Below are 17,326 nucleotides of genomic sequence, written 5' to 3'. Positions count from 1 at the left end.
CAATTTATTTCTTCCTCAGCTGATACAGAAGAAAAAAAAAATGGGAGACCTATATTTAATGAAAGGTAGAATCTGGAATAGATGTTGAACTAGTTCCTCCCTTTCTGGTCTATTTAGAATATCTTATAGACCTAACATTCCTAGCTAGCAAAAGTTAGAATGCGGAAATCCCTGTCTCTATGGAAAAGATTTTCATATCTTTTCCCCTGTTGCAGCTGAAAATCAGAGCCAAAAGAAAACAAAAACAAAACCTCATTTCTTCCATTAAAAATGCATACCATCACTGTGGTTTTCTCTTCAGATGGTGCAAAATTCTACTCCCTGTACTATAATTTCCTTTCCTAATCTAGATATACTTTGTATGCTTTGGAAAGCTGTTACAACATTTGTTATTCAAATTAAAACATGTGTTGTGAGTGAACTAGGGAATTTGGTAAGCAATTCATTTTGATACTTCCAACTGAACCTCCTAGCCCTCTTACATTACATGACATGAAACAGATTATGTAGACCATGTCCTCTGTGAGTTCTTTCCTTCAGAATAATGAAAGAGTTTTCATAATATTGCCAGACTTTAAAAAAGCAGTCACCTAAAGATAAAGTGTCCATCTAATCACAGAATTTCAGAGCTGGGAGCAACCTCAGACATTGTCTGGATTAGTGCCACACAATTACACCTCTTCCCTGAAGCTTTTTCTGATCCATGAATTGTAAATAAATGTTTATTCCTAGGACCCCTCATTGCTATTTACTGATCAGCATGATTACTTCTGCTGTCCCTTGCATTTTGAAGTTAACAGCCCAGGTCCTTACAGCTCAAAATTTTTTCCTTAAAAAAAAATATATTGCTAACGGAGTTACAAAATACTATTTAGAGACCCAAAATCCAAGAATGCAAATATCAGGGTTTCTCAACTTTGATACTCCTAATACTTTAGCCCAGATAATTCTTTGTTGTCAGGGGTGCTGTCCTGTGCTATTTAACAGCATCCCTGGCCAGTAGTTTCCCCTCCTCTCAACTGTTATGACAACGAAAAATAAATTCTAACATTGCCAAATGTCCCCTGGAGGAGGAAATCATCCCTAGTTGAGAACCTCTGATGTTTATGGCTTGTGCAGAAACAAATAGTAAGTAGAATTTTTTATGATATAAAGCCATTTCTCCCCTCACCATGCACACAACCTCTACAACACTGATTTTTTTTTTTAAATCTTGTCATCTAATTGGCAATTGTTCTGATAGTACTCGATCAGAATGCTCTCCAGAGCACCATGGCATGTTATTTGCTAAAAGAATGAAGTGTCCCATGCTAGTCTCTAAAGCCGTTGCAGAAAATGAGGAAGTCTGGGTTAAATTCTGTGGTCCTGATGTAAGAGTAAATTGACTTCAACAACATCTGCATAATCCCAGGATTGAGTTGTCTATGTGGATGTTGTCCTCCTTTCTCACGGCTCCATGGTCATCTCTTCAAAAGCTTACTTGATCAGTTGAAGAATCTACCTAGCACACAGTAGATACTCAATAAATATTTGTTAAATGATTTGATGAATGGCATTTTACCCTCTGTCTTTTAGATTGGACAATCATGTACTTTAATTTGTGCTGGAACTAAAAATACCTTTGTTCAAATCAGTTGGAGGATATATAATCTCCTAGAAAGTCGCAGAGTGTCTTGTATTCCTGTCTCCACACCCTCAAGTTAAAAAAAAAAGGTGTGTGGTGTGTGGTGTGTATAAAGTACAGAAGCAATAAAAGTTCTATAGGACATATTCCTTCAGCCATAGGGACTCCAGTAAAGAAGAAAAAGAAGGGCTACAATTTATACCAGGTTCTGTTCTGGTGTGTTAAATATACCATCTCTTTAGTCCTCACAGCAATCCTTTAAGGGGAGTGCTACCTCCTTTTTATAGATGGTGAGAGCAAGGAGGATAGAAGTTTCTCAAAGCCAGACAGCTGCTAGATGGGGGAGCAGAAATTCAAATCAAACTCTGAGTTTCAAACTGTCTGAGCCCAGTTTATAGACCTTCCCAGAATCGCTTGACCCCATATGCACCCCCAGGCCTCAGTTCCTGGTTTAGTGGAGAGGTCTGGCCACCACTGCCCTGCCTGACCCCGGATCTCCAATGCTGCTGACAACCCCAGCTGGCTTCTTCAGTCTTGAGGGCTGGGCTCCATCGCAGCCTCTATCATGCCCACCATGATAGGTGTCCCTGCAGAGCCAGCACCCAGGACCCACCTGCCCAGGCCTACAGAGGCTCTGGCTCCTCTCAGCACTTCCAGATTCAGATAATATGCAGCACCATAAGGCATGGGATCCAGCTTCCCAATAGCTGCCCAGAGGGACTGGGCAACAGAACCAAGAAGTGTGGGTGGACTTAACATCTCTTAAGGAAAAGGGACCAAAGAAACACGGGAGACTGAAGGGAGCCAGCCGATAAGTTCTTCTCCCTTCCTGCCCCTGAAAGACTGTTCTGAGATGTAGTGTTTCCATTTGGCCTTTCTGGAGACTGAGATGTACCAGGTATGATTTCTGGTGAAGCTGGGCCCAGTGCAGTAATGTACCACCATCCATTTGCTTTCCCTCCTTCCTTGCCTCACTTTTCTTTTTCCCTCATACTTACTGCCCTGCAGTTGCCCACCACCCCAAATAAAGTGTTAACCTATAAGTTTTGCTCTTTTTCCTAGGGAATTCAGGCTAAGATATAAGGCTATGCCCTTTTATTTGTAAAATTACAATGCTGTCACGCATCCCTTAAAAGACCAAGAAAAAAATTAAAACAAACCCCTCTTGGTAGATTTTACCCCTTTACTGATGATAGCTGGCAGATATTTTGAAAGAAATAGAACCAGCTACAGCAAGCAGTGCATTAAGTCAGCACTAATTGTACCTTTGTGGTCACCTTGTGTCTGCCCTAACCACCACCTGCTTCTCCTGTTTCTTTGAGAAAAAAGGGACTGTATTAACACTGATAGAAGGGCTGTATTTCTCTTACTTTAATAATCATGTGCAGCCTGGTAGGATGCAAAGTGTCAGACAACCTAAGTTCAAGTCCTTGCACTTCAGCTTATTAGCTCTGTGGTTTGAGAAAGTCATAATATCTCTGAGCAAGTATTCCTTACCTGTAAAATAGATATGACTATCTGCCTCACATTCCCCATGGGGCTGATGTGACATAACATAGTGAAAGCACTTTGAAACACTCTACAGATGTTAAGTGTCTTTAAAGGGGAGGTTAGGAAATAACATCCTAATTTAGGTTTCCCAAACTGCCTTCACTAAAATTAGTGAAGCATTTCAGTAGGATAATAAAAGGAATAAGTCATTTAAATCTTCTTAAATATCCTCAAGATCATAATAATTGAGAAGATTAAAAACCAAAGGGGTGAGACTTCCGCTCACAGCGAAGATGGAATAACAGAACTAAATTTTTCCCCACATGCAACAATTAAAGAAAACAAAAACAGAAAAAAAAAACTTAAGAAAATTTTCAAGATGCTGGAATCAGGGAACAGAGTGGTCCCAGAGATATGGCAAACAAATACGATAAGCTCAACAATTGTCCTAGTTTACTGCCTGGAGAGTTTCCAGGCTGCTGTGCAAGGAGAAACCCAGCAGAGCATGGTGGACTGACTCCTGAGTCACGGAAATGGAGCTGAGTGTCCAAGATCCCAAGATCCCCAGGTGGCTAGAGTTCACAGAACAGAGTATCAGAGAGGAGGGAGATGCACAGAGATAACTCCAGAGATATACACAGGGCCTCTATACAGTAATCAGCAGAGTAAGAATCAGTGCATGAACATGAGAACCACACAAAAATTAAAGGGAATAGTACCTGGTGGTCACACCAGGCTAGGAATAGTGCCAATTTCCACCAGCTAGACTAGAAAACCTCTTAACCTACAAGACACTGGATAGAGCACTTGGAAAAGTCTTGTCTCTGTAATGGGGAATAATAAGCCCTAAACTAAAAAGTGGTCTGCTCCAGAATAGCAAAAGGATCAAACTGTTTTTAAGTAACTAACCTTCATGCCAGAAGAAAGCTCAAGAAATTTTTATGGCTATAAAAAATATCCAGTACAGTAATAAAAAAGGTGAAATTGACAATGCCTGGAATCCAATGAAAAATGACTAGGCATGCAAACAAGCAGGAAAATAGGCCCCAGAACAAGGAGGGAAAGCAATCAAAACTGACTCAGAACTGACATAGTTGTTAGAATAAGCAGAGAAGGACATCAAAACAGTTATTATAACTGTATTCCAGATTTCAAAAACTTAAATAGAAATATGAAAGATATAAAACATAGATTCAATTCAAACTTCCAGAGATTAAAATTACAATGTCTGAGATGAAAATTATCCAGGATAGAATTAACAGAATATCCATAGAATGAAATACTATTCGGCAATAAAAAGTACCACAACAACATGGATAAAAATCAAAATAATTGTGCTGAATGGAAATATCCAGACAAAAAAAAATTGCATACTCTATGATTCCATGTATATAAAATTCTAGAAAATGGAAACTAATCCATAGTTATAAAAGCGGATCAGTGGTTATCTGTGGGGAGGAGCAGAAGGAAGTGATTACAAAGGGGCATGAGGAAACTTTTATAGATGATGTATATGTTTACTATTTTCATTTTGGTGATGATTCCATGAATGTATACATATTTTAAAACTTATCAAATTGGGAGAGTTGACTGTGATGGCAGTGTAAGACACTCCAGGGTGCCATTTCCCCACAGAATCTTTGAATAACTAGCAAAAACATTCAGAGCCATCTTTCTCAGAATTCCAGAAAACAATAAAGAGATAGAAATTATAAAAAGGAACCAAACAGAAATACTGGAGTTGAAGTTCATAATAATTGAAATGAAAAATTCCCTAAAGGGTTTCAGCAGCAGAATTGGAGCTGGCAGAAGAAATAATCATTAAACTCAAAGACAAGACAATTGAAATGAGTCAGGCTGAGGAGCAGAAACAAAACAAAAAAGAATAAAAGACGCAAACAGAGCCTAAGAGACCTGTGGGACACTATCAAGTGTACCAATATATGCATTATGGACTCTCAGAAGGAGAAGAAAGATAGAAGGGGGCAGAATGGATAGCCAAAGAAATAATGGCAGAAAACTTTCCAAATTTAACAAAAGACATGAATATACACATTCAAGAATCCCAAGGAATGCCAAACAGTTTACTAAAAGAGAACCAGGGAGGGATCCAAGACGATGGATTAAGAGAGACAGAGCAAAATTCTCCTCCATGAAAAACACTAGATAAAGGACAGAAAGTGCCCCCAAAACAGCAGTTGCAGGGGTCCACCAGCTGGGCAGGGACTTCTACACCCATAGTGAGTGTGTGCTTGGAGAAACCGAGAGGCTGCATAGAAGACAGGTGAATGTTCAGCTGGAAATTCCGCCAGGGAACGGGTAGCTGGAACCAGCTGATGATGCAGAGGGGAGTAGCTTTCCATGCCCTGGGCACCCTCCTCAGTACCTGGTGTGGGTGATAACCCTTCACAGATCTGCGTCAAGAGGCCCCATGCCAGGGACCGTTGGAGAAGGCAGATGATTGCAGAAGGAGGTAGCTTTCCATGCCCCATGCAACCATCTTTGCAACTGGCTGGGAGACAACCCTTCACAGCCCCACAGTCAAGAGCTTCCTTGAAGGAATTCGGGATTCAGTAGGCTTGTGATAGTGTCCACTCTTCCTCCATGGATGCCCATGATGTTCACAGCCTAGAGTCAGGGGTGCCACACGGAAGTGCCAGGAGCCCTCCCACAATCTCAGAGACTCATGGGCATATACGGCAGAGAGGGACTATGGGTCATATGAACTGGAAGGTGAGCGACACAGCTCTGCAGCCCCAGGGTACTCCACCCGCAGCCCCAGTCACACTACCTAACTCATTTTTTAACACCAACATCACTCTAATTTCAAAACCAGATAAAGATGCTACAAGAAAGGAAAACTACAGGACAATCTCCCTCATGAATATAGCTGTAAAAATTCTCAACAAAATACTTGCAAATCGAATCCAAAGACACATTTAAAAAAAATCATATACCATAATTAAGTGGGGTTCATTCCAGGCATGCAAGGGTGGTTCAACATTAGAAAATCAATCAATGTAATACAACACATTAAACAATTAAAAGGGAAAAACCAAATGATCATCTCAATAGATGCTGAAAAAGCATTTGACAAAATTCAGCATCCTTTTCTGGTAAAAACACTTCAAAAAGTAGGAATTGAAGGAAACTTCCTCAGTATGATAAAGGGCATATATGAAAAACCCACAGCTAGCATAGTACTCAATGGTGAGAGACTGAAAGCCTTCCCTCTATGATCAGGAATGAGAAAAGGATGCCCACTGTCGCCATTGTTGTTCAACACTGTGCTAGAAGTTCTAGCCAGAGCAATTTGGCAAGACAAAGAAATAAATGGCATCCAAATTGGAAAGGAAGAAGCAAAACTGTCATTATTTGCAGATGATATGATCTTATATTTGAAAAACCCTGAAAAATCTACAACAAAGCTACTTGAGCTAATGAACAAAATTCAGCAAAGTAGATACAAGATTAATGCACATAAGTCAGTAATGTTCCTATACAGTAGAAATGATCTAACTGAAGAGACACTCAAGAGAAATATTCCATTCTCAGTAGCAACTAAAAAAATCAAGTACCTAGGAATAAACTTAGCCAAGGATGTAAAAGACCTCTACACAGAAAATTACATAACTATACTAAAAGAAATAAAGAGAGACCTAAAGAGATGTAAAGATATTCCATGTTCATGGATAGGAAGGCTAAATGTCATTAAGTTGCTGATCCTACCCAAATTGATCTACAGGTTCAATGCAATTCCAATCAAAATTCTGACAACCTACTTTTCAGACTTGGAAAAGCTAGCTATCAAATTTATTTGGAGGGGAAAGATGCCTCAAATTGCTAAAAACATTCTAAAAAAAGAAAAATGAAGTGGGAGGACTTATACTTCCTGACTTTGAAGCTTACTATAAAGCCACTGTAGTCAAAACAGCATGGTACTGGCACAAAGATAGACATATTGATCAACAGAATCAAATTCAGAATACAGAAACAGACCTCCAGATCTAAGGTCAATTGCTTTTTGATAAGGCCCCCAAATCCACTGAACTGGGACAGAACAGTCTCTTCAACAAATGGGGCTGGGACAACTGGATATCCATATCCAAAAGAATGAAAGAGGACCCCTACCTCACATCCTATACAAAAATTAACTCAAAGTGAATCAAAGACCTCAATATAAGAGACAGTACCATAAAGCTCATAGAAGATAACTGGGAAGCATCTTCAAGACCTAGTATTAGGAGGTCACATCTTAGACCTTACAACCAAAGCACAAGCAACGAAAGAAAAAAAATAGATAAATGGGAACTCCTCAAAATTAAAAGCTTCTGTATCTCAAAGGAATTTTTCAAAAAGGTAAAGAGGCAGCCAAGTGAATGGGAGAACATTCCATGTTCATGGATTGGAAGATTAAATATTGTTAAGATGTCAATTCTACCCAAAGCACTTTACAGATTCTGCACAATCCCAGTCAAAATTTCAACAGCCTTCTTTACAGAAATGGAAAAGCCAATCATCAAATTTATATGGAAGGGTAAGGGGCCTCAAACAGCCAAAACCGTCTTGAAAACAAAGAACAAGTCCCAATTTTAAACTTATTACAAAGCTACAGTAATGAAAACTATATGGTACTGGCACAAGGACAGACATACAGACCAATAGAATAGAATTGAGAGTTCAGAAATAAATCCTCACATCTATGGCCAACTGATTTTTGACAAAGGTTGTCAGGTCCACTCAATTGGGAAAGAATAGTCTCTTCAATTCTTCAACAAATGGTACTGGGAAACCAAATCTCCATTTGCGAAAGAATGAAAGTTTACCTCTACCTCACACTGTGTACATAAGTCAACTCAAAATGGATCAAAGACCTATGTATAAGAGCCAAACTATAAAACTAGAAGAAAACATAAGGAAGCATCTTCAGGGCCTTGTGTTAGGCAATGGTTTCTTAGACTTTACGCCCAAAGCACAAGCAACAAAAGAAAAATTAGATAAATGGGACTTCATCAAAATTCAAAATTGTTGTGCCTCAAGGGACTTCATCATGAAAGTAAAACAATAACCTACATAATGTGAGTAAATATTTGGAAACCATTTATTTGATAAGGGTTTAATATTCAGAATATATGAAGAATTCCTACAACATGGCAACAAAAAAGACACACACAAAAAAGCAAACAAAAAAAAATTACAAAATGGGCAAAAGACTTGAATAGACATCTCTCCAAAGAAGGTATAAAATGGCCAAAAAGCACATGAAAAGATGTTCATCAATAGCCTTTTGGCAAATGCAAATCAAAAGCACAATAAGACAACATTTCACACTCATTAGAAAGACTGCTATTAAAAATCAGAAAAATAAGTGTTGGAGAGGATGCAGAGAAATAGGCACACTCATTCATTGTTGGTGGGAATATAAAATGGTACAGTTGCTGTGGAAGACAGTTTGACAGTTCCTCAGAAAGCTAAGCATAGAACTACCATATGACCTGACATACCCCAAAGAACTGAAAACAGAGACTCAAATATTGCACACCAATGCTCATAGTGGCATCATTCACAATTGCCAAAAGATGAATACAACCCAAGTGTCCATTAACCAAGGAATAGGTAATTAAGACGTGGTGTATATATACAATGGAATATTACTTAGCAGTAACAGGAATGAAGTTCTGATACATGTGACAACATGGATGAACCTTGAAGACATCATATTCAGTGAAATAAGTCAGACACAAAGGGACAAATATTATAGGATCTCGTTGATATGAAATACCAGAATAAACAAAGTCATAAAATAAAAAATTAGAATATAGATTACCAGGGGCCAGGGTGGGGGTAGGGAATGGGGAGTTAATGCTTAAATTGTACAGAGTTTCTGTTTGGGGTGATGGAAAAGTTTCGGTAATGGATAGTGGTGATGGTAGCACAACATTGTAAACATAATTAACAGTACTGAATTATATATTTGAAATGTGGCTAAAAGGGGGGATTTTAGGTGGTGTATCTGTTACTAGAACAAAAATTTTTTAAAAATCCATAGGACTGTATAACATGAACAGTTAGCCCCAAAGTAAACCATGGACTATAATTAATAGTACAATTATAAAAATTTATTTCATTAATTGCAACAAATGTACCACACTAATGCAAGGTATTAATAGTAGGGTGGTATATGGAAACTCTGTATTTTATTCATGATTTTTCTCTAGTTAAAAAAAAAATCCCTAAGAGACATCTGAATTTAACAAAATAAAGTAGGAAGAGAGGGAAGAAAAAAAATTATCAAATTGTACACTTTAAACATATGCAGTTTATTGCATATTGATTAAAACTCAGTAAAGCTATTTTTAAAACCATACAAATAGATTAAACAAACCACTGAACTGCTTGGAAAAGAGAAGATTCATAAATGTATACCACAAGCTGTTTATATTTTTTTAATTTTGTGAATTTTAGAGAATGGTAAAATAAATATTTAAATGTATAAATTAGGTACAATGGATGTTTGTACACATCTCTAGTACCTGAAGATTGTTTGGTTTGGGAGCTATTTCTTCTTTCTTTTTTCACCAAGAAATTAGAAATTTCCTGTTGTTTATATAATTTCATGGTTTTGTTTTGTTTTCTCTTTAATTATAAATACTAAGAGCTAGAAAGCCATAAGGTAAATTTCGGTTATCATTTTTCCAAGGCTTTCTTTATAACTTTAGAAAATGTTACATATTTTTCCTAACCAAAGTGACTGTAAATTTACTCCCCAATAGCTTTCTCTCCCTAATATGAGTCTGGGCTTTCAAAACCTCTAAATGCCCACTTAAAAACTCAAATGCTTTAATTCTCGTGGCCCTGCTTCATTAGATATACGGTTGTGTGATGCATGCTTATTATATTTTAGAGAGAATTAATTTATATATTCCTATGTTCCAAACTTGTCTGTCCTTCTGATTTCCCCCAGTTTGATGCAGACCGAGATGAGGATGAGGTGTTCTATGACATCAGCGTGGCAGTTGACAACAAGTTGTTTCCGAACAAAGAGGCTGAAGCAGGTAAGTCAGCGTGTTCCTTGGGCAACAGTACAGCATGATCACCTGTCAAATGTTTAGGGTTTTGTATAAATGGTTAAAATGAACAAACTGCCATAAACTTTAAGGGCTACACTCTCCTTGGAGCCTCATTATCTAAAGGCTTTGCTTATTTAAATCTCCCTTAGCATTTCTAGGATATTGGCTATTTGATCTCATTAAGTTTGGTCTTTTGATACTTCCTGGTTTAAACACAGAAGTACAAAGTAAAGCAGAAAACAAGGGCTATTCCAGGATGCCCCCTAATTGCATTCCTCACAGGGTGGTAACCACAGGTCCTGCCATTAGGCAGCAGCAAGGGTGGGCGAGGGTTCAGCAGAGTGGCATGGGCCCCCAGGCTGTGCAGAGCTGCCTCGATGAGGACAGACGGGGGCACCCTCAGGACCTCTGGCTTCTGACCTAACAGGAGAGAACAAAAATAAGGGAGGGAAAAAAGAGGGCTACACATCTGCCCAGAGTTACTGCTTTTCTTCCTGTCCTCGTGTGTGTAAAATTAGCAGGTAGTCACAACATAACAGAGGACCTGAATTACCATAACAGGAAAAAAAAGAAGCCAATTTAGTCCATAATTTATGCAATAATTTTAAGTTGCAATTCCTCCAGGACTCTCTAATTCATATACTTCTCTCTTGTGTTGCCTAGAAAAAACCTCCGCTTCAATCCAATAGCCGCTTTCCTGTTGTGGTTCTCCCCCTTAGTTTCCTGACCACACTCAACTAGAAGTTAGATGTTGAACAGTTGTCATCATAATCATATCCCCTAAGACAGTGCTCACGATTCTGTCCTTGACCCTCATTTCACTCTGTCTTTACTCTCTCCAGTCCCTCATAGTTTCAACTCTCAATTCTGTGTGGCTGACTCTCAAACCTTCATCTCAATCCTGACCTTTCTCCCGAATTCTAGCCTCAATGGGGGAAAGACCAGAAGCTCTGGGCTGTAAAGAAACAGGTTAAACTCTTAAAAATATCAACTGCTGTTTAAAGCCACCTGAGAGTGACTTCAAAGAAAGAGAAGGTGAAAAGCAATGCAAGGTGTCAGTTTTTCCGGAACTGATGGAAACTTACCTGCCAAATTCTGCAGTGATATTTACAAAAACTTAGCCTATCGCAGGGAAAATTGGAATACTGAGAAATATGAAGATCTTAAAAAAGACTACTGCTGCTCTGAAAAATGCTGTGACTCCTGGGCTTTTTAAATTCATATTTTATTTAGAACATGCTTTAAAAATAACCCTTTAGCAACAAATATGTAACTGCTGGATGTCCTCAGCTTTCTGTTGGTGTGGAGTGGAGGGGCTATTAAGCTGCTCATCTTCAGAACTCCTCCTCACTTCCTCTGTGCCTTTCCTGTGGCAGTTCTCCAAGGTAGCCTCCTCCTGCAGTAGTGGAGCTGCTCTAGGTTCTGCCTGAGGCCAGGTGCTGCATCCTCACCTTTGGAGGTATCCATAGTGCCTAGCCCAGAGCAGTGGTTTCCAGGGGCCATTCTTTCCTCTCTACACCCCCAACCTTATGAACAGAAGAGTCTGTACTTACTACCTCAACTTCCGGTAGCTCCCTTCCACTCCCGAGCTCCCTAAAAGCTGGGTTCTGCTCCAGCTTTAAAATAAACCTGTTCTGTCTATAACAGCCCCTGATGATTAAAATGTGATGGGGAAGAATTGTGGTAAACTGGAAAAAAATAATGCCTCCCCTGCAGGAGGCAGCCACTACACAACTCCAGCTGTGGTTGCCATTAAGGAATGGGACAGGTGTTGCTGGGTTTTCCTCTCTTACAATAGAAAAGAGAAACCTGCATTTGTAGGTGAAATCTCCTGCTTGTAAATGTTGGTGACTCACTCAGTTAAACAAGTTATATCTGTGGCTCTGTGCTGAATTGTCAGCCCCAAATTCCATCCTTCCACTCTTCATTTGTTTTCTTTTTCTACTTTTTAAAAATATATTATAGAAGCTGTAGGGTTACAGAAAAATCATGCAGAAAATACAAAGTTCCCACATGCTCCCCCCATTACTAACACCTTCCCTTAATGTGGCCCATTTGTTACAAATGATGAAAGAATATTATTATAATTGTACTGTTAACTGTAGTACATGGTTTACATTTGGGTTCCCTGTTTTGGTTGCACAGTCCTGTGATTTTTTTTTAATTTTTATTCTTGTAACTTATAGACAACCTGAAATCTCCCCTTTCAGCCACATTTAAATATATAATTCAGTGCTGTTAAATATGTTCACAATGTTGTGCCACCACCACCATCCATTACCAAAACTTTTCCATCACCCCAAATAGAAACTCTGTACAATTTAAGCATTAATTTCTCTTTGAACTTTCTCTCTGTGCAGAATCTCAGCTGCCCCCACCATTCTCATATCACCTCCATGTGAATGATTTTCAATTCTATTGTTCTCGCCCTAACCTTTCTCCAGAGAGCCATGGAAAAAATGTTCTTGCCCTCACACCCCACACGAGATTCTTCAGAGCTGCCTTGGGAATCTCTGGCAGATTCTTGGGAATCTCCTTCTCTATCCCCATTGTACTCGTCGAAGGCTTTGCCATTTCTTGCTTGAGTTATTACAGGACCCTTTTACCTCATCCTTGTCTCTCCCGTCTGTCGTGAACTCTGTGGCTGCCATAGGGATCCTCCTAGAATACAGCTCTCATCATCCTGACTCTCTGCCAAAACCTTTCAATGACTTTCTAGCAGGCTGGGCAACAATGTCTTAGCAAAACAGAGGGCTCCAAATCCTTAGCTTTCCTGCAATGGTCCTCTTACTGCCACAGCATCACCTCCCACCGTCCTCCCCTCATCCACACCAGCCCCAGTGAGTTCCTTGAATGCCTCAGTTACCAAATCCTGCCTCTGGCCATTTGCAGCTGCTCTTCCCATTGCTTGGAATACCTGCCCCTATTTGCATCCTTCCCCTCTCCCAACTCCTAGCCCCACCCTTCATCAAGACAGATCGATCCCACTTTGTGTCTCAATTTAAATGTGATTTCCTCAAGGAGGATTTCTCAGACTAGATTAGGCCCACCACCCATTACACCCTTGCACAGTGCTCTGTACTTCTCCTTCAGGGTATTTATCACAATTGTGATTGTATAATTGGATATACAATTGTTAAAAATCTATCTAGTTCCCTTATTAAAGATTTTATGAGGACAGAGAGTATTGGGGGTGGGGGAGTTGTAGGGTTGTGCGTGTGTTTGTTTTAACCACTATTTCCCTGTTTCCCTAGCTTCTACATAGCATATAACCCATAGGAGGCCTTTATCTCCCAGCTGGTTTACTCATCTGAGCACACTGACTCACAGCCACTCTAAATTTTATTCTGTTGCAGAGCAGACTTCCCATGCCATCACTCATAGCATACCTTTCCCCTCCACATCTGCATCCTTCAAGCTCCATCTGCAATGCCTCCTCCTCTATGGAGGTCTCCATTAATACTTCTAGCAGAACTATCTGGCCACATCACTCAGTCTTTCCAGGCCTCTGTTTCCTCAACTGTAAAAAGAGGATAATAGTAGCACCTACCTCGGAGGATTGCTGTGAAAAGTAAGTGGTTATGCACACAAAGCATGTGGCTGGCCCATTGGAAAGACTATACTTAAGTTAGTATCTTGGCTGAGGATTTGATGGGTCATAGGGAGAGACCAGGTATTACCAACATAACATCCCCCCATTTTCCTAGATCTGTATCTACTCCATTCTCCCTCTCTTTCTTCCTCCATTCCCCGACCTCTGTCCTGGAGTAACCGGAAAATCCCCTTTCCACTTCTCACCCAGAGCAGTGAGAAGATCCCTCAAGAAGTTCACCTTCTAGTCCCAAGTACTTCCAGGAGAGTTTTCCAAACAAATACAGTCCTCTTCCTCAAAGGAATTCTGATGTAAAGTGTTAATAACATTTTCCTCCCCCGTTAGAATTAGGGCTGGATTCTCAGAGCCTGATGCAGGTCTGGCACTTAGGAAATATTTAATGTTTGATGGTTAATGAAAGAGGTCAAGACCTTCAAAGGTACAATACAAATGTCCTTTCACTCTTTTAGACTCATTCAGCATATAGTTACTAAATGCATACAATTTATATGTTTTGTTCTCAGATTTAGACATGAAATACAAACATACCCTCAAGTAGCTTACAGTTTATTAGAAGAGACAGGACAAGGGAGAGAGTTTTTTTTGAGAGGGGCAGATAAAGAGTTACAGGAGTTTTATTTATACGTAGAGGCCCTTCACTGCCGAAGAAGCTTGCATTGCAAGAGTGTCTCTTTATTTGGTACTGCAAGTGAGAAGAGGACCTTCCTAAAATCAGATTGAAGATCCAGCGGTAGGAGAAAAAGTCTGTAATACTGTCCCAGAAAACAATAGGTGAGCCTTTTGTACCTCTAAAGCCAATTTGTATCATTTCCCCAGTTAAATCTAAGGAGATAGTCTGAAAATAATATTTCTAAAGACCATTCTACATCTAAAACTAGTGACATTGATTATGCTCTGTGGGGTTGTATATCTCAGCTCATACCTTTCTCCATGACCTATAGAAAGGATATTTTTAAATCTGAAAAGAAATTCAGAAATTCATAATGGGGGAAAAGTGAAAGCCATACTATTACTTTTTAAAAATATAGTGTCCTAATTTCAGTGTCCTTTTTGAGTAACAAGATTATTAACAGTTGTTTTATACATTAAATTGTCCAACAAAAGAAGGCAAATATGTGTACATATGTCTATGTTTACCTCCTTATTTTGTATTTCAAACCTTGGGCTATAGTTTAAGGTCCCATTTTCAACAAACCAAGCCACCAATGCTGAAAGAAAATGAAAGCTATTCAATCATTATCTGAGCTGATAATGATACTCTTTGCCTATTGCCTCCTATGATATATTAATACTGTTGCCAAGAGCAACCGTGTCAAGAAATTCCACCCCTTAATGATACAATAAAATTTCTGTTCAAAGCATTTTATTAAGAAAGCCAGTCTCTTTTCCTTATATGCACTGGTTTTTAATTTTTTGACCAAGATCTTTTCATTCTACCATTGCTGAAGATAGATTTCTAATAATCTTGCTCTGCTTTCAAATATTATTGTGTAATAGCTGTTAACCAGGTTGTTTAAGAGTCCTTCACAGACAGTTTTTAAAAATAACTGAAAGTACAGTTTCTAATTAAATAGAAAAAGTGAGACACTGGAACTAAAATATACATTTAGTAAGCCTTCGTGTTCATATCATGCTGTTCACTCTACATGAACCGCTCCAAATAGAGCTGAGGTGAAGGCATCATTTGACTCCAACTACCTCTCTTCACTTCCACTAGTTGTGGGTAGGAAATATCCATATTTTGGAAGTAATGAAAGCTAAATAAAATTGGCATCACCTCTTCATGATGCTGTCAATAGCAGTCCCTTAGAGAGGAGCATTATCACTTGCTAGAGTGAGACTGATTCCAATGCCGATTCTTCCACTTCCGCAGGCACTAAGAACCTGCCTCTTATCAACCTTGCACTCTTCCTAATTTTTTCAGAATGTAGAAGAGATGGTGCACTCCTCCAGGTTCTCTCCTGTAAAGTACTGTGGTGAAAGACAATATTTATGCAGTCATTTGGGTTGCTGCTTCTTAGAATTTGGAATCGGTGGTGTATGTTAGAAAGAGAAATGAAAGCCATGGGTTGTGTCTTTGATCTCACTCACTTTCGGCATGACCTTGGCCAAATTATTTAACTTCTCTGCATCTCATTTTCCTCTTTTCTAAAATGGGGTGGGGGTGTGATTCTATGATATGCTCGTTCTAAAATGTGTATAATCTTGGAACACTATACATTACTACCAAAAGATAGAAAGATAGATAAATATATAATCCCACTGCTTTAAAAAAAAAACATATATAAAAATTAAAGTCTCCCATATCACTCCTCCACTCTCACTCTGGTAATGGCATGGTACATAGTCATCCCACCTCCATTCTAGCAACTACCTTATTAACAATGGAATTACAAGGGTGACTCTGATGATGTGACTGGCATCACCTAGAGTTGTGCTGTACTCAACCTATGCAACCATACATGGCAACTCTAGATTGTTTACTTTTCAAAAATGGTTTGATGGGTCCAGTATCTCCACTTTGAAAAAAATTTATCACCCTTTAAAATTTTTCTAAAGGTACAAACACAATGAACAATGGTGTTATTGCTTAATACTTAATCTGGTAATGGGCTTAGTACTTAGTCAATTTAGTAAACAGCAGGGATAGGATAAAAGAAAAGACTATGTGAGCATAGACTTTGATTCACTTTTGGGGAGAAAGTAAGAAAGCAGTATCTCTGGAAAAGGCCATATATGAGAAATATGTGAGATGTTTGACTTTAAAAAAATTCATCTTCATTAAACATTGTTCATTGTATATTCTGACTAAGAATTATTTGGCAAGGCCAAGTTTACAATGAAACATGGGGTGGTTTGTTTCTTCACAAGGTACATAGTATTTTATGGGGAAGCACTAAATTTTGTCTTTCAGGCTACTAAGATGATACACACACACACACACACACACACACACACACACACACACACACACACATATCCCAGCAAGACAGAGTCATTAAATTAGGACACTGAATCAATTGTGCTTCAGGAGCCCCATTAAGGCTTAAGTTTGAGCCTTAAGGATTAATGGGTAAGTGATTTAATGTAACTGTAGCCTCCAGGGAAAAATCTGTTAATACATTAGGTTAACCTGATTTTTCTCACTTTCAGGGACTAAGTTAACCCAAAGGCTTAAGGAGAAACTTCTCAGGTTTCCATGGGATGAGCAAACTCATCGCTACTTGTGTTACAAACCCCTTGATCTTCTTTTAGTGTTCTACGACCTGTGCTCTGCTCTTAGTGTTCCTACAACCTCAGTTACTATTCCATACCCCAAAACCTCTTCTCCTCCTGGCCAACTCTTATTCACCCTCAAAGTTCAGGTTCAGAGATTAGTTCCTCTGTGGAGAATCCCAATTCCACCACCATTCCACTACGTGTCAAAATTAATAGCACTTTCTTTTTGGGTTCTGAACGTAGCTGTTGACAAATGAATTCTTCCCCACAAGATGGTCTTCTTCTTAAGGGCAGAACCAATGTCCAGAG

The 17,326-nt window shown here is 39.0% G+C and overlaps 1 protein-coding gene across 3 annotated transcripts in view; it reads left to right on the top strand.

Annotated features, from left to right (window-relative positions):
* AK5 (adenylate kinase 5) overlaps positions 1-17,326 on the top strand; it is a 281,830-nt gene that overhangs the window by 139,516 nt on the left and 124,988 nt on the right. For all 3 annotated transcript variants that reach the window (XM_037826883.1, XM_037826882.1, XM_037826884.1), the window contains one exon: positions 10,080-10,170. In XM_037826883.1, the coding sequence (XP_037682811.1) occupies positions 10,080-10,170 (91 nt within the window). The remainder of the gene's footprint in view (positions 1-10,079; positions 10,171-17,326) is intronic.

Source organism: Choloepus didactylus, chromosome 2 (assembly GCF_015220235.1).
Source record: "Choloepus didactylus isolate mChoDid1 chromosome 2, mChoDid1.pri, whole genome shotgun sequence".
Classification (NCBI taxonomy): Eukaryota; Metazoa; Chordata; class Mammalia; order Pilosa; family Megalonychidae; genus Choloepus; species Choloepus didactylus.
The sequence above is the reverse complement of the archived record's forward strand: the minus strand, read 5'-3'. Positions and strand labels throughout refer to the sequence as shown.